This window comes from Amia ocellicauda, chromosome 22, assembly GCF_036373705.1.
Source record: "Amia ocellicauda isolate fAmiCal2 chromosome 22, fAmiCal2.hap1, whole genome shotgun sequence".
In the NCBI taxonomy this organism is placed as follows: domain Eukaryota; kingdom Metazoa; phylum Chordata; class Actinopteri; order Amiiformes; family Amiidae; genus Amia; species Amia ocellicauda.
Genome location: NC_089871.1, coordinates 19,354,195 through 19,372,389, shown reverse-complemented (window position 1 = coordinate 19,372,389; position 18,195 = coordinate 19,354,195). Strand labels below are relative to the sequence as shown.

At 36.8% G+C, this 18,195-nt stretch overlaps 1 protein-coding gene across 1 annotated transcript; it reads left to right on the top strand.

Moving 5' to 3' along the window:
• Positions 1 to 7,758: 7,758 nt before the first annotated feature.
• On the top strand, positions 7,759 to 17,220 carry LOC136718572 (tyrosine-protein kinase ZAP-70-like). Its single transcript, XM_066696332.1, has 7 exons — positions 7,759 to 7,880; positions 8,771 to 8,909; positions 12,671 to 12,750; positions 13,081 to 13,429; positions 14,639 to 14,779; positions 15,452 to 15,564; positions 15,749 to 17,220. Exons 1-7 carry the CDS (start codon positions 7,759 to 7,761, stop codon positions 15,861 to 15,863), a joined length of 1,059 nt encoding a protein of 352 aa, XP_066552429.1. The 3' UTR covers positions 15,864 to 17,220.
• Positions 17,221 to 18,195: the final 975 nt, after the last annotated feature.

The window sequence follows — 18,195 nt, the reverse complement described above, 5'->3', positions numbered from 1 at the left end:
TGATGAATTGTAATTTTTAATTTCAAATACACATGTAAACTCTTCATATATGATAGAGACTGCCCTTATGATAAGTGTGGGAGCATATCAAGCTGAGAGATGCTTGATTTAGATGGTTTTGCAATATCTTCATTCTGTATAGTTAGATGTGCTCAACTGCATTACATATGCATACAAATGCAATTTTACAACATTTCATGTTGTTTCAGGTCAGAACTAACTTGGTTTCAAGAGTTTGATGAATTGTAATGTATACTTGCAAATACACATGTAAACTCTTCACCAAAGAAAGAGAATGCCCTTAAGTATAGTGTGGGAGCATATCTGGCAGAGAGAAGCTTGATTTGAAAGGTTTTGTAATATCTTCATTCTGTAAAGTTAAATGTGCTCAACTGCATTACATATGCTTACAAATGCAATTTTACAACATTTCATGTTGTTTCAGGTCAGAACTGACATGGTTTCAAGAGTTTGATGAATTGTAATGTATAATTGCAAATACACATGTTAACTCTTCACCTAAGACAGAACATGCCGTTCTGTATAGTGTGGGAGCATATCAAGCTGAGAGAAGTTTGATTTGGTTGTTTTAACAATATCTTCATTCTTTATAGTTAGATGTGCTCAACTGCATTACATATGCATACAAATGCAATTGTACAATATTTCATGTTGTTTCAGGTCAGAACTAACTTGGTTTCAAGAGTTTGATGAATTGTAATGTATTCTTTCAAATACACATGTAAACTCTTCATCTTTGATACAGAATTCCTTTTGTCTAGTGTGGGAGCATATCTGGCAGAGAGAAGCTTGATTTGAAGGGTTTTGCAGTATCTTCATTCTGTAAACTTTGATGTGCTCAACTGCATTACAATAGCTTACAAATGCAATTTTACAACATTTCATGTTGTTTCAGGTCAGAAGTGACTTGGTTTCAAGAGTTTGATGAATTGTAATGTATACTTGCAGATACACATGTTTACTCTTCACATAAGACAGAACATGCCCTTCTGTACAGTGTGGGAGCATATCAAGCAGAGAGAAGCTTGATTTGGATGGTTTTGCATTATCTTCATTCTGTAAAGTTAGATGTGCTCAACTGCATTACATAAGCATACAAATGCAATTTTACAACATTTCATGTTGTTTCAGGTCAGAACTGACTTGGTTTCTATAGTTTGATTAATTGTAATGTATACTTGCAAATACACTTGGAATCTCTTCACCTATGATAGAGAATGCCCTTATGTATAGTGTGGAAGCATATCAAGCTGAGAGAAGTTTGATTTGGATGGTTTTGCTATTTCTTCATTCTGTAAAGTTGGATGTGCTCAACTGCATTTCATATGCATACAAATGCAATTTTACAACAATTCATGTTGTTTCAGGTCAGAACTGACTTGGTTTCGAGAGTTTGATGAATTGTAATGTATACTTGCAAATACACATGTAAACTCTTCACCTAAGACAGAGAATGCCCATAAGTATAGTGTGGGAGCATATCTGGCAGAGAGGAGTTTGATTTAAAGGGTTTTGCAATATCTTCATTCTGTAAAGTTTGATGTGCTCAACTGCATTAGATATGCTTACAAATACAATTTAACAACATTTCATGTTGTTTCAGGTCAGAACTGATTTTGGTTTCATGAGTTTGATTAATTGTAATGTATACTTGCAAATACACGTTAACTCTTCAACTAAGACAGAACATGCCCTTCTGTATAGTGAGGGAGCATATCAAGCTGAGAGATGCTTGATTTGGATTGTATTGCAATATCTTCATTCTGTAAAGTTAGATGTGCTCGACTGCATTACATATGCATACAAATGCAATTTTACAAACTTTCATGTTGTTTCAGGTGAGAACTGACTTTGATTTCAAGAGTTTGATGAAGTGTAATGTATACTTGCAAATACACTTGTAAAGTCTTCACCTCTGATAGATAATGCCCGTTTGTATAGTGTGGGAGCATATCTGGCAGAGAGAAGCTTGATTTGAATGGTTTTGCAATATCTTCATTCTGTAAAGTTTGATGTGCTCAACTGCATTACATATGCATACAAATGCAATTTTACAACATTTCATGTTGTTTCAGGTCAGAACTGACTTTGATTTCAAGAGTTTGATGAATTGTAATGTATACTTGCAAATACACATGTATACTCTTCACCTAAGACAGAGATTTCCCTTAAGTATAATGTGGGAGCATATCTGGCAGAGAGAAGCTTGATTTGGATGGTTTTGCTATATCTTCATTCTGTGTAGTTAGATGTGATCAAACTGCATTACATAGGCATACAAAAACAATTTTACAACATTTCATGTTGTTTCAGGTCAGAACTGACTTTGATTTCAAGAGCTTGATGAATTGTAATGTATACTTGCAAATACACATGTAAACTCTTCATCTATGATAGAGAATGCCCTTATGTATAGTGTGGGAGCTTATCTGGCAGAGAGAAGCTTGATTTGAAAGGTTTTGCAATATCTTCATTCTGTAACGTTAAATGTGCTCAACTGCATTACATATGCTTACAAATACAATTTTACAACATTTCATGTTGTTTCAGGTCAGAACTAACTTGGTTTCAAGAGTTTGATGAATTGTAATGTATTCTTTCAAATACACATGAAAACTCTTTATCTTTGATACAGAATTCCTTTTGTCTAGTGTGGTAGCATATCTGGCAGAGAGAAGCTTGATTTGGAGGGTTTTGCAGTATCATCATTCTGTAAAGTTAGATGTGCTCAACTGCATTACAAATGCTTACAAATGCAATTTTACAACATTTCATGTTGTTTCAGGTCAGAAGTGACTTGGTTTCAAGAGTTTGATGAATTGTAATGTATACTTGCAGATACACATGTTTACTCTTCACATAAGACAGAACATGCCCTTCTGTATAGTGTGGGAGCATATCAAGCTGAGAGAAGCTTGATTTGGATGGTTTTGCAATATCTTCATTCTGTAAAGTTAGATGTGCTCAACTGCATTACATATGCATACAAATGCAATTTTACAACATTTCATGTTGTTTCAGGTCAGAACTGACTTGGTTTCTATAGTTTGATTAATTGTGATGTATACTTGCAAATACACTTGGAATCTCTTCACCTATGATAGAGAATGCCCTTATGTATAGTGTGGAAGCATATCAAGCTGAGAGAAGTTTGATTTGGATGGTTTTGCAATATTTTCATTCTGTAAAGTTGGATGTGCTCAACTGCATTTCATATGCATAAAAATGCAATTTTACAACAATTCATGTTGTTTCAGGTCAGAACTGACTTGGTTTCAAGAGTTTGATGAATTGTAATGTATACTTGCAAATACACATGTATACTCTTCACCTAAGACAGAGAATGCCCATAAGTATAGTGTGGGAGCATATCTGGCAGAGAGAAGCTTGATTTGAATGGTTTTGCAATATCTTAATTCTGTATAGTTAGATGTGATCAAACTGCATTACATAAGCATACAAATGCAATTTTACAACATTTCATGTTGTTTCAGGTCAGAACTGACTTTGATTTCAAGAGTTTGATTAATTGTAATGTATACTTGCAAATACACATGTAAACTCTTCATCTATGATAGAGAATGCCCTTATGTATAGTGTGGGAGCATATCTGGCAGAGAGAAGCTTGATTTGAATGGTTCTGCAATATCTTCATTCTGTAAAGTTAGATGTGCTCAACTGCATTAAATATGTTTTCAAATGCAATTTTCCAACATTTCATGTTGTTTCAGGTCAGAACTGACTTGGTTTCAAGAGTTTGATGAATTGTAATGTATACTTACAATTACACATGAAAACTCTTCACCTGTGATAGAGAATGCCCTTAAGTATAGTGTGGGAGCATTTCAAGCTGAGAGAAGCTTGATTTGGATGGTTTTGCAAAAATCTTCATTCTGTAAAGTAAGATGTGCTCAACTGCATTACATATGCTTACAAATGCAATTTTACAACATTTCATGTTGTTTCAGGTCAGAACTGACATGGTTTCAAGAGTTTGATGAATTGTAATGTATAATTGCAAATACACATGTTAACTCTTCACCTAAGACAGAACATGCCGTTCTGTATAGTGTGGGAGCATATCAAGCTGAGAGAAATTTGATTTGGTTGTTTTAACAATATCTTCATTCTTTATAGTTAGATGTGCTCAACTGCATTACATATGCATACAAATGCAATTGTACAATATTTCATGTTGTTTCAGGTCAGAACTGACTTTGATTTCAAGAGTTTGATGAATTGTAATGTATACTTGCAAATACACATGTAAACTCTTCACCTAAGACAGAGATTTCCCTTAAGTATAATGTGGGAGCATATCTGGCAGAGAGAAGCTTGATTTTGATGGTTTTGCAATAATCTTCATTCTGTAAAGTAAGAAGTGCTCAACTGCATTACAAATGCTTACACATGTAATTTTACAACATTTCATGTTGTTTCAGGTCAGAACTGACTTGGTTACAAGAGTTTGATGAATTGTAATTTTTAATTTCAAATACACATGTAAACTCTTCATATATGATAGAGACTGCCCTTATGATAAGTGTGGGAGCATATCAAGCTGAGAGATGCTTGATTTAGATGGTTTTGCAATATCTTCATTCTGTATAGTTAGATGTGCTCAACTGCATTACATATGCATACAAATGCAATTTTACAACATTTCATGTTGTTTCAGGTCAGAACTAACTTGGTTTCAAGAGTTTGATGAATTGTAATGTATACTTGCAAATACACTTGTAAACTCTTCACCTCTGATAGATAATGCCCGTTTGTATAGTGTGGGAGCATATCTGGCAGAGAGAAGCTTGATTTGAATGGTTTTGCAATATCTTCATTCTGTAAAGTTTGATGTGCTCAACTGCATTACATATGCATACAAATGCAATTTTACAACATTTCATGTTGTTTCAGGTCAGAACTGACTTTGATTTCAAGAGTTTGATGAATTGTAATGTATACTTGCAAATACACATGTATACTCTTCACCTAAGACAGAGATTTCCCTTAAGTATAATGTGGGAGCATATCTGGCAGAGAGAAGCTTGATTTGGATGGTTTTGCTATATCTTCATTCTGTGTAGTTAGATGTGATCAAACTGCATTACATAGGCATACAAAAACAATTTTACAACATTTCATGTTGTTTCAGGTCAGAACTGACTTTGATTTCAAGAGCTTGATGAATTGTAATGTATACTTGCAAATACACATGTAAACTCTTCATCTATGATAGAGAATGCCCTTATGTATAGTGTGGGAGCTTATCTGGCAGAGAGAAGCTTGATTTGAAAGGTTTTGCAATATCTTCATTCTGTAACGTTAAATGTGCTCAACTGCATTACATATGCTTACAAATACAATTTTACAACATTTCATGTTGTTTCAGGTCAGAACTAACTTGGTTTCAAGAGTTTGATGAATTGTAATGTATTCTTTCAAATACACATGAAAACTCTTTATCTTTGATACAGAATTCCTTTTGTCTAGTGTGGTAGCATATCTGGCAGAGAGAAGCTTGATTTGGAGGGTTTTGCAGTATCATCATTCTGTAAAGTTAGATGTGCTCAACTGCATTACAAATGCTTACAAATGCAATTTTACAACATTTCATGTTGTTTCAGGTCAGAAGTGACTTGGTTTCAAGAGTTTGATGAATTGTAATGTATACTTGCAGATACACATGTTTACTCTTCACATAAGACAGAACATGCCCTTCTGTATAGTGTGGGAGCATATCAAGCTGAGAGAAGCTTGATTTGGATGGTTTTGCAATATCTTCATTCTGTAAAGTTAGATGTGCTCAACTGCATTACATATGCATACAAATGCAATTTTACAACATTTCATGTTGTTTCAGGTCAGAACTGACTTGGTTTCTATAGTTTGATTAATTGTGATGTATACTTGCAAATACACTTGGAATCTCTTCACCTATGATAGAGAATGCCCTTATGTATAGTGTGGAAGCATATCAAGCTGAGAGAAGTTTGATTTGGATGGTTTTGCAATATTTTCATTCTGTAAAGTTGGATGTGCTCAACTGCATTTCATATGCATAAAAATGCAATTTTACAACAATTCATGTTGTTTCAGGTCAGAACTGACTTGGTTTCAAGAGTTTGATGAATTGTAATGTATACTTGCAAATACACATGTATACTCTTCACCTAAGACAGAGAATGCCCATAAGTATAGTGTGGGAGCATATCTGGCAGCGAGAAGCTTGATTTGAAAGGTTTTGCAATATCTTCATTCTGTATAGTTAAATGTGCTCAACTGCATAAGATATGCATACAAATGCAATTTTACAACATTTCATGTTGTTTCAGTTTAGAACTGACTTTGATTTCAAGAGTTTCTTGAATTGTAATGTATACTTGCAAATACACATGTAAACTCTTCACCTAAGACAGAGATTGCCCCTAAGTATAGTGTGGGAGCATATCTAGCAGAGAGAAGCTTGATTTGAATGGTTTTGCAATTTCTTCATTCTGTAAAGTTAAATGTGCTCAACTGCATTACATATGCTTACAAATGCAATTTTACAACATTTCATGTTGTTTCAGGTCAGAAGTGACTTGGTTTCAAGAGTTTGATGAATTGTAATGTATACTTGAAGATACACATGTTTACTCTTCACATAAGACAGAACATGCCCTTCTGTATAGTGTGGGAGCATATCAAGCTGAGAGAAGCTTGATTTGGATGGTTTTGCAATATCTTCATTCTGTAAAGTTAGATGTGCTCAACTGCATTTCATATGCATACAAATGCAATTTTACAACATTTCATGTTGTTTCAGGTCAGATCTGACTTGGTTTCTATAGTTTGATTAATTGTAATGTATACTTGCAAATACACTTGGAATCTCTTCACCTATGATAGAGAATGCCCTTATGTATAGTGTGGAAGCATATCAAACTGAGAGAAGTTTGATTTGGATGGTTTTGCAATATTTTCATTCTGTAAAGTTGGATGTGCTCAACTGCATTTCATATGCATACAAATGCAATTTTACAACAATTCATGTTGTTTCAGGTCAGAACTGACTTGGTTTCAAGAGTTTGATGAATTGTAATGTATACTTGCAAATACACATGTAAACTCTTCACCTAAGACAGAGAATGCCCATAAGTATAGTGTGGGAGCATATCTGGCAGAGAGAAGCTTGATTTAAAGGGTTTTGCAATATCTTCATTCTGTAAAGTTTGATGTGCTCAACTGCATTACATATGCTTACAAATACAATTTAACAACATTTCATTTTGTTTCAGGTCAGAACTGACTTGGTTTCATGAGTTTGATTAATTGTAATGTATACTTGCAAATACACATGTAAACTCTTCATCTATGATAGAGAATGCCCTTATGTATAGTGTGGGAGCATATCAAGCTGAGAGAAGCTTGATTTGGATGGTTTTGCAATATCTTAATTCTGTAAAGTTAGATGTGCTCAACTGCATTACATATGCATACAAATGCAATTTTACAACAATTCATGTTGTTTCAGGTCAGAACTGACTTGGTTTCAAGAGTTTGATGAATTGTAATGTATACTTGCAGATACACATGAAAACTCTTCACCTATGATTGATTATGCCGTTATGTATAGTGTGGGAGCATATCTGGCAGAGAGAAGCTTGATTTGAAAGGTTTTGTAATATCTTCATTCTGTAAAGTTAAATGTGCTCAACTGCATTACATATGCTTACAAATGCAATTTTACAACATTTCATGTTGTTTCAGCTAATCGCCACGACAGCCCATGAGAAAATGCCCTGGTACCACGGCAAGATCAAACGCACGGAGGGCGAGAGGCGTCTGTATTCTGGAGTGCAACCCGATGGCAAATTCCTGTAAGTCCCCCCCACACAGACTAACACAGGCCTTCTTTCCATCCATGCATTTCCAATTATTGCTATGTCCAGTATAGGGTCATGGTGAGCTAGTACCTAACATGGCAGATGCAGGGTGCAAGGCAGAGTGAAGATTACCCCTTCTTGTTTGCAATCAGCTAAAAACAGATTTCCCCTGCTTTTTTATTGCTACAATTTAACCTCTCATTTCCAAATTTCGTGTTAAGGTCGTCAGCAAAACAATCAATTTTCCACAATTTCCGAGTGATAGCAGTTTGATGGAAGGCTCAAAATTAGCCAAAAGCACAGCTGGTGATAACAGTGTGGCTAAGCCAGCTGCATTAATTATAACCCTGATCCAGTCTTAAGATATAAGCAAGGCAAGCCCCAGCTTTGTATCCACCTACTCACTGACCACATTGACTGATCTAGGCTTGCTTTAAATTTGATTATAGAGGAAATATGTTTTTAAGCTCAAAACATAAAGATCCCCCTTGGGCTTTAATATGACAAAGAAAACATATATAAATTAGGATTTTAAATACACAAGCCTTACACTCATGCACCCAAGTCTGGCCAAACAAAACCCTTGCCACATCTTCACCACAGCTCTGAAGTTTCATTGCTCCTTTTGAAAGTCTACCTCATCCCTGGCTAGGTTTACCCCAATAATCTTTTACAATTACTGACAGAAAATGGTAAAGAATTTGAGACCTGGGGGCAAACGAATCACCTCAATCATTTAAATAAATGTATATTTTATTACAATAAAGGAAACAGAATATCTCTGCTTTTACTGAGGCACCACACACTTAAATGAATCCTTGGTAGTCAAATGGAAAAACATGATGACAGATTTTCAGGGGCTTTTCTTTCCTTCATCTGCGCAGAGTGAGAGACAGGGACGAGATGGGGACCTTTGCGCTATCCATGATGTATGGAAAAACTGCCTACCACTACCAGATTATCCAGGACAAATCTGGAAGGTACTCCATGCCTGAAGGAACCATATTTGACACCATCTGGCAGGTAGAAAAACCAATATTCTCTCATACATGATCCTCATTATTCTAAGGTCAGTTGCCATCTATCCATAAAACTCCCTTTAAGACAGAGTAAGGGAAGAAATTAAAAAAGTGAACACTTTCACAATTGAGCTCGGCTAAATTGATATTGCTTGATTATCAAGAGGCCAGATTACAATACAGTGATCTCTTAGAAAGTTCCAAACATGAAATTAAGTTAAACATGTTTTTCATATTTGTTGTATTTATTTTTTTTGTAGTTTTGCATTTTTTTATTATTTTTTAAACCCCTAGAAATCCAGCATGACATACGTCACAAACGAAGACCTGGGATATTAAGATAATAGTGTAAGACATCTGATGTGTAAGGAATATACAGGACCATAGTGAATAAATAAGATGTTTATTGTGTATTTGGTAATAAAATAATATAGAGAAACAGGTGACAGAGATACAGAGGATCCCCGGACTCAGGGAAGGTTCTGAGCCCAAAGACAAATGTACGGTTTGTTTATAGGTTGAGACCTCGAAAGGACAAAGAAAAGTATATATGTGTGAAAAATTAGGAAGAATCAATGAATATGCATTAAATACTGATTAATATGCAGAGGTTTAAAAAGTATTCGGAAGTCATTTTTGAGTAAAAGTAAAAATATTCTATCAAAAACTTACTCCAGTAAAAGTAAAAAGTCTCCCATTCAAACAGTACTTGAGTAAAAGTAAAAAAGTAGCTACTTTTAAGAGTACTCAAGTACCAAAAGTAAAAGTACATTGTGATTTTAGTAATACAGTGAAAGTGTTTGTATGTGAGCCTTATGAAGGGGGCACACAAGAGATGTTTTAATCCAACATTTTATTTTCCATAAATTATCAAGTTATTTTTATGGTTCCTCAATTTTATCTTGAAGAAAACAAATCCGACAAAAAGAAATGTTATTAGACTTATATCTGGATATTACTTTCATGTGTATTCAGTATTAACAAAGGGTAACATTGGGGGATTTATATAAATAATTTGGAGTTTTCTTAGCAAACTCACTGTTCACACAAACACACACATATACATATATCCCAAACAGTTGTATATTAATACACAAAACAAAATAAACAATATAAAATATGTACCCCTGTAGTGATCCCATTTGTTATAATGTAATCTAATGCACTATGTTGCAGAAGACTGGGTTTGAATCACAAAACTTTTGGGGGAGCAGTGACTGAAACAAACGAGGCACTTCAGAAAAAGGACTCTTGTATTACAAAAGTTTCATTTTATGGAAAACAATACCTTTCGACACTACTGTGTTATCATCAGGGCTATAAATACCTAATAATTGAGAGTGCGGCTACAAAAACATTTTTTCATTATATATATAATAAATATAAAATGTGATGTTACACATGCCTTAATCTTAAACAACTTTTGTTTTATATAAAAGAGTAAACATCACCATGGACATGATTTCAGGAACCATTTCTCATATACAACTGTATTTAAATCATAAAGTGAATAATAAAGTTAATATGTAAAATAAAATAAAATAAAATGTAATTATTATTTATTAATACTGTATCTTATGGACAGCTGTCATTAAAGTAGAGCTGCTGTGATGTTCACCCATGCATTGTCTTTCTAATTGATGTGTTTGTCTTTTAATGTACAATGAGACACTAATGGATATTGCTGTGACTCATTAACTAACTTCTCATCATCCATGCGGTTTGTTATGGGTCACGCACATATACTGTGCGTGTTTCCACATGGGTTGACGTCATTTCTGATTGGTCAGATTCTTTCCAGTCGCGGTAAAAAAATCAAGATAGTGACAATTTATATATCCACGTAGATGTATGTAATTCCTCTCTCCAATTATAATAACAGTAACGAGTCGTCTGTGGGAAATGTAATGTAGTAAAAAGTACATTCTTTTGTTCGTAACTGTAGTGGAGTAAAAGTAATCACAAATAAAAAATACTTAAGTAAAGTGCAAATACTCAAAAAACGTACTTAAGAACAGGAACGAAGTATTAATACTTCATTACTTTACACCCCTGTTAATATGCAAAGCTAAAATATTGACTACTGAATAATCAACAATATAGCTAATGAGTAGATATGTCAAATCCTCTGGTACATTTCCACCACTTCTGTAACCTTGTGGACAACTCTCAGAAACAACAAGAAGATTCGTTATTGTCACAATGCATAGGACTAGGAAGGACAGGGAAGCAGAGGACCCAAGTGCGGAGCGTGGTAGAGGCTGTCAGAAACAGACTGAGGAAAAGTACTGGCAGGAAAAAAGGCTCAGTCAAGGTCACAGGCAAAGGTTCAGTTGATCAGGCAAACAGTGTCGAAGGAAAATCCAAAGTTGAGGTTAAAAGGAGAAGACAGAGGTCATAGTAATAATAAATCAAGACAAAGATAACTTCTCTGAAATGTAGCTGTGAGGCATAAAATAATTAGCACTGAATGAGTGTCAGGGAGGGGTTTCAATAGGAAGGCAAATGAACAAATGATGGACAGCAGGTGTGTGGTAAGTAATCAGGGTGATTGTGCTGATGATTGAATGATTGAAGGAGTGAAGCTGGGAGAGGAGACTGGTAAGGATGGGGCAAGGGCGACCTCTAGTGGGGAACAGTGGAAGTGAATAGACTTGGGCTGTGACAGTTATCAATATAGCCATGATTACCGAATACCCTGAAAGTGTCAAGGCAAGACAAATCATATGTTCTGAGAACTGAGTGTCTCTGTCTGCTACATACTTCTCCAGACTTCTCCTGTGCAATGTTTGTGGCCTATATGTCACACTGGGTTTTTTAAGATGCTGCATACTGCCCCCCTGATATCATCCTGATAATTTCAGACAGCAGTACTGTAACGTACCGCGGGGCACGGGAACAGGGGACCCAGTTGTGGTGCGTGGTAGAGGCACAGGTAGTCTGCTCAGCGATGTAGTACAGACTGACAAAACTTCACAATTGCTAGGAGTTAGTGAGGGGTTTATAAGTGTAAGAGAAAACCAGTTTGGGAGGTGCAGGGTGAATGGGAGCAGAGGGTGATTGTGGAAGTGCACATGGGTTTCAGGAATGTAGATTGAATGATTGAATGAAGGAAGTTGGGAGAGGTGACAGGGAGAGAAGGGTGATGGCGACATCTAGTGGAGAACTGGGGATGTGTTTTGAAGAGTGACAATTACCTTGTCAGAGTGTGATGTGTGTACCCAAATGTCACCCATGTAACATATAATAGCATGCTATGATGAATCCTGACCTGCTACACAATGTCCAATTCATTCCTGTATCAGTTTGGGGTGACTGTTGTCAGAAAGCAGTACATCTAAATTTAAACCTTTTTACTAGCACTTCTGTTACACTGACAGATTTGTTAGTCAGTGAACACATCATTGACATGTCGTACCTCCTTTTAAGTGCTATCTGTAGTTTTACTTATTACTTTTAAAGGAATGAGAGGTGGTGATCTCCTGAATGCATGCCTTCTTATCTATCACAGCATGCTGCTGGCGCTAATGTGCATGTTTTTATATGATCATGACATAAAGCGGTTACATCCTTGAAGAAAAGCACGTTTCTTGCTTTTGTGTTTATTTGCAACTCAAAAACCCTGTCCTGTTTCGAAAGGGCCCAGTCAATATGGGGCTAACACCATAAACACTCCACTAAAATCAGATCATTTGATGATGTATGTTTGTGAAGGCATCAGTACATTGTCTCAGTACACCCTGTATCTCTTTTTCTCTTTCCCAGCTGGTAGAATATCTCAAACTGAAACCCGTCGGCCTGGTGTACACACTTCGAGAACCCTGTGTGTCTCCAAACAGCAGCATGTGTATGGCAACCTCTTTTCCCTCCTAAATCACATCCTGACTGTTCATTCTCTTCCTACCCTAAGCCAGTTCAAAAGTACTGTTACAATAGTGACTTCCATAGCTACAGCCAATGTATAGCCAAAACAGGTCCTAATGAACTGATCACAAATAGACTGGTAGCTACCCATGGCTATTTAGAGGCAATGGGAAAACATTGTTATAAGGGGATGTGGTCCATACAAGTGTACTGGGTCTTACAAGTGTACAGGGATTAAATCGCTGATCATAGCATCGCATAGGTTTAGAAATGGGACGGGAAAATATGCTTTCACTTCCTTTCCATTTTAGTTTGGTCAAAGTAGCCAAATTGCCCATCAAAAAATCCTCTCCCTTAATTTCACTTTTTTCGGTTTTCCTTCCCATCTCTGCATTTTCAGTATTAGACCTAGTTCCTCAAAACAGACTACAGATCGTGATTCTTCTCCCTCCCTCCTCCTTCCCCAGGGAACAGATCACAGTGGAGAACGTGGTGGAGCTGATGCATCAGGTCTCTTTGGGCATGGTCTACCTGGAGCAGAAGAACTTTGTGCATCGTGACCTGGCAGCCAGGAATGTCCTACTGGTGAACCAGCACTACGCCAAGATCAGTGACTTTGGCCTGTCCAAAGCCCTTGGTGCCGATGACAACTATTACAAGGTGAGCTTTGCCATCTCTTTGCTGCTGTAATAACTATATTGCCTGGAGGGGAGGCAACCATTAAGTCTAGGCCTTAAGTCGTGGACCCCCAAAGATTTATTTTCTCCTACATGACATCCATAGGAGTTTTTTGTTTTTCTCTCCTCTGTGCCTAATGGTTTATTTAATGTTGGTTTACATTATTTTAGTTCAAGGTCTATTTTTATGTATTTTATATACTTATTTATATTCTCTTTTATTTGCTGTATGTGTGTTGTATATTTACCACTATGTAAAGCACTCTGTGGCTACCCTGCAAATATAAATTGATTTATTGATTGATGGAAAGTCAATTTCCGGCATAGTGCCGAAACTTAAAGAGGTCAGTCTTGTTGATATCCTAAGAGGCTATAATGGTAAAAGCCTTATACTCCAGTATAATTTAGCCTTGCCTTAGCCCGTAGCCCTCCAAAGCCTTGTAAACTCTCATCTCAGCAGGTATTTTTCTGAATTCAGTCACAAACCCCTTTCTCATTATCACACCAACCCCTGGTTCCGACTGTCATTAGTGTGAAAGCACATACACAAGCAGGAAGTGGGTCAACCTGGGTCAAGAGCAGCCCGCTTCAGCAGGTGGGTCAGCCAGCACTGACTCGGGTATAAAGTGACTATGTGCACTTCCTTCTGTGACTATCACACTAACCCACATATTGAAATTGTAGTGAAAGCTCATACCCGACCCCATTGACTAGTAGCCTTGGCAGGGTGGAAACCCAATTAGAGGATGTTGTAGATAATTAGGAACAAACATCTTGATATCCTTTAGCCCTCAAGGAGTACAGATCCCATAGGTGACATGGTATCCTCACCATCACAAAAGTGGTGATTTAGGGTAGCCATTCAAACTAACTAGATTGGGGCTCTCCAGGACCAGGATTGAAGACCCCTATCTCAGCCAATTCCCCAAGAATTGGTGCACAACTGAGCCAATCACTGCCAGAATCAGGTGGGCATCCACTTAAGAGGATTTTACCAGTACACACAAGACTGTATGCAGAAATGTCCTGACCAACATAAAGAGATCACCAAGGACAAGAACACCAAGCCAGTTTCCCCATCAGAACCATGCTGCTCTGCAATAGTTACCACACAAACAAAGATTCTTGTTGAACATTGATATTAGGAACTGGAGGCCCTGTGTCCTCAGTGTTGTGTGTGATGTGCCCGCAGGCTCGGACAGCTGGGAAGTGGCCCCTGAAGTGGTATGCCCCGGAATGTATCAACTTCCACAAGTTCTCCAGCAAGAGTGATGTGTGGAGCTATGGAATCACCATGTGGGAGGCATTCACCTATGGACAGAAACCTTACAAGGTACAGTTGGAATACACCTGCACAGTTCAAGTCCTGGCTAATTCTGGAAGTCATATGGCAATCAAATTGTCCAGATCAGTAAATTCACATAATTCTCCTATGCAAAAGCCCAAATCAAATGAGTTAATGCCATAGAAAATCTTATGATCCATCTCTCTACTATTCAGACCACTAATTGGCACTGCCCACTACGAAAGATCAGATCACAGGCACATTTTTAAGTTTTGCTTGTACTACATGCTCTCTATTAGTATTGTATTGCAATACTTCCGATTATTTGCTGTGACTGCAGTTCTCCTTCATTGTATTACCCTATAGTTTTTTATTAAATTACTGTAGTCTAAAGTTTATAGATTTGTGTTTAATGTGGATCGACCTAGATAAAGGCAAATAAATATATAGCAAAAAAAATGCATTTTCACCAAGTCATCCACATCTCCTAAGTAGCTCAGAATCCATTGACAAAATGGAGAGTTTAAGATTGATTATATGCTCATGGATAGTTTGGATAGTCTTGCTCAAGCATTTGCTCAGAACTTAATCTTAATCCTAATCCTAAAACAAAATTGATATCTAAAAGACGCATCTCAGCCAATCTAAACAACTTCTTGCTTCTATATACACATTATGCATATGAAATATTTAGGACGTTTTCTTGCTTGGTCCTTACAGAAAATGAAAGGTCCAGAAGTGATCAGCTTTATCGAAGCAGGAAACTGCATGGATTCTCCAGCAGCGTGCCCAGAGGTGATGTACAACGTGATGAAAGACTGCTGGATCTACAAGTAAGAAACATACTCAAATGCTGTTTTCAATGTGGAAGACATTAAGAAGAGCCGTGTGTTTAATGTCCTGGGCCCAGATGACATCACAGATTTGCTGATTTATTGCTGGCTAATAGACTGAAAAAATGTATTGTCATATAAAACATCATCACCTTGTGACCGTTTGCTTATTTTTTCTCTACAGACATGAGGAACGACCCAGCTTTGTTGTAGTGGAAGAACAGGTGCGCAATTACCATTACTCCATATCGAAGAAACCAGCTGCCGAAGCACAGCCAGAGAAGACAGTGGAGGTCTAGTAGAGAGAGAACAAGAGATTTCTGTTCAGCAGCCCAGGTGCTCGGCCATCTTGGCACTTCCATCCCATTACATTGCTGGCTCTTTTACTCGTTAGTTAACTGACCCCTGTCACTGAAGGCCCCTCACATAATTAAGGATGAATCAGAACAAGGATGTGCATTGGAAAGGGATTGGATGGCTGAGGATTGCCCTCCCCTCATCTGTACTGCGTGATGGGAGCTGCCCGGCTGTCTGGAAGAATGCACACGTACAGTCCCGTCCATTAATGTGATGTCGTCAATTTCTTGGGACAGAAAACAAAAAACAAAACAAACAAAATGTTTTTGTCTGTATGAGGGCTGTTTCATTCAAACACAAGGCCCCTTGGCCAAGGGACAATGTCCTAATTGTGTCATCCTGAAGAGATTGTCAGATTTTATGCCTTTTTTTAAGTATTTCGAATGAAACAACGTGTTTTTTTGTTTTGTTTTGTTTTGTTTTATTACTGTTGTTTCTTGTTTGTTTTGTTTTTCAAACTGGCTTATAAAGGCACCTTGGACACTTGATGGATACTCTATTTTAGAAAAGACACCACCGTAGGTATTTCAAAAGAAGTTGCCTGCAAAGTGATTGTCAAAGCCTGATTTCTGAAAACAAAACCATTCAATTATGTTTTTAGTTGTGAACATGAAACAGCATCATATAAACCCTAAGAGAGGAGTTTATAAAGTCACCCAAATTAGGTTTTAAAAATTACTTTGTAAATAACTTATTTTACCCCTTTTAAATATCAGAACAAACTTGTCTCCATGTCTTTTGCAGAAGTTGTAGAGCTATGTTTTTTAAGTGTCAAAAACAGAAAAACAGCCTACATGATTTATTTTATTAGACTTTTCAAACTAACATCCTGTTAACATTTAATTATGACTGGTGATTCTGCTGTTTTAAATTTTGTTTTTGTTTTTTGTATGATTATCTCTGAAACAAAGATTATTATATTTTTGTTCAGTCAGATTCTATATCAGTTGGTAGCTGCATTTGCAAAATATACTTTCCTTATTTCTATCTTGGGATCAAACTATATATATATATATATATTTATGTTTTTCTTACATGGATGAAAAAGATGCCTTGAAACTCATTGGTGTTGGTAATTTCATTTTTTCTGGAAGGCTTTGGATTTTTCCATTGGATTATTATCAAAGCCCTGTTGTTTACAAAACCACAGGTTAGATCATGAGAATCTATTCACAGCAAGTTTTTCTATCGCTTCTGTTGTCTTATTAATTTGTTGATTTGTTTATAAACTTTGGTTCAGATTTTGTCTTTGAAAGGGAAATGGTATTCTTTAAAATGAAGATAATTTGCAATTACCTACTTCATGTCTTGTTTCATTGTTTTGTGTGTGTGTGTGTGTGTGTATGTGTGTTTTGGAGTTAAGTTGTAAGGGCTATGGGTAACTGATTGTAAGCTCTTCAATAAGGGCACAAGTTGGGTTCTCTAGTCCACAGATCACTGCTCTATTTGAATCACAGGGTTAAATGAAGGGCTTAGTGCCACCTGGAATGCCTGACAGTGCACAGACAGATTGAAAACAAGGAGGATGGCTGGACAGAACACATTTCAGGAGAAATGTACACTGACTTCCTTTCTCCTGTGCCGTTACAACTATTGTTTTGTACAGATGTTGTTGTATTGCCAGCAGCAAAACTATGTCCTGTATCACATGCACCTGGCTAGATCATTCATGTGAAGTGGTGATGAAGTAAGCATGCTTCTGCCTTACAAATGTCAATAACTGGATATTCTTCCACTGAACCTGCTCTAGGTTTTGATAAGCAGTATTTTGATATATGATTTAAAAAACCTTTTCACCTTTGTCCACATGATGGTGCTGTACACACTGCTAACAATTGACTGCCGTTAAAAATACTATGTGCTGCTTCTTGCATGGTTGACCAGTAAGTGGTGCTCCTGTCATTGGATTTCAAACAATTTTCAAACCACTTTGAGATTTTAGGGAGCCCACTTCAGGCCCTCCTTCTTTCAGTTCAGAAGAGGTAAATGACACAATGAAAGACATTGTACCTGCAACCCTGCTCTTTAACGCTGGGAGCAAAACATCCAGCTTTGAACCCAAGATTCAGAAGGTAATGTAACGGGATCAGAGATGAATTATTGACTTCAAATCTTACAAATCTTTCATCCTTTTTAGAATAGGAACGCTGGCTGTAGCATTCTATACAGTGTGATGACAGGACAGTAAAGAACTAAGAATACCAGCCAGCAGTGTAGTACAATAAGCCAGGCTGGAAGGGACAACCTCATGGTGTTAGCTTCTTAGCATCAGGT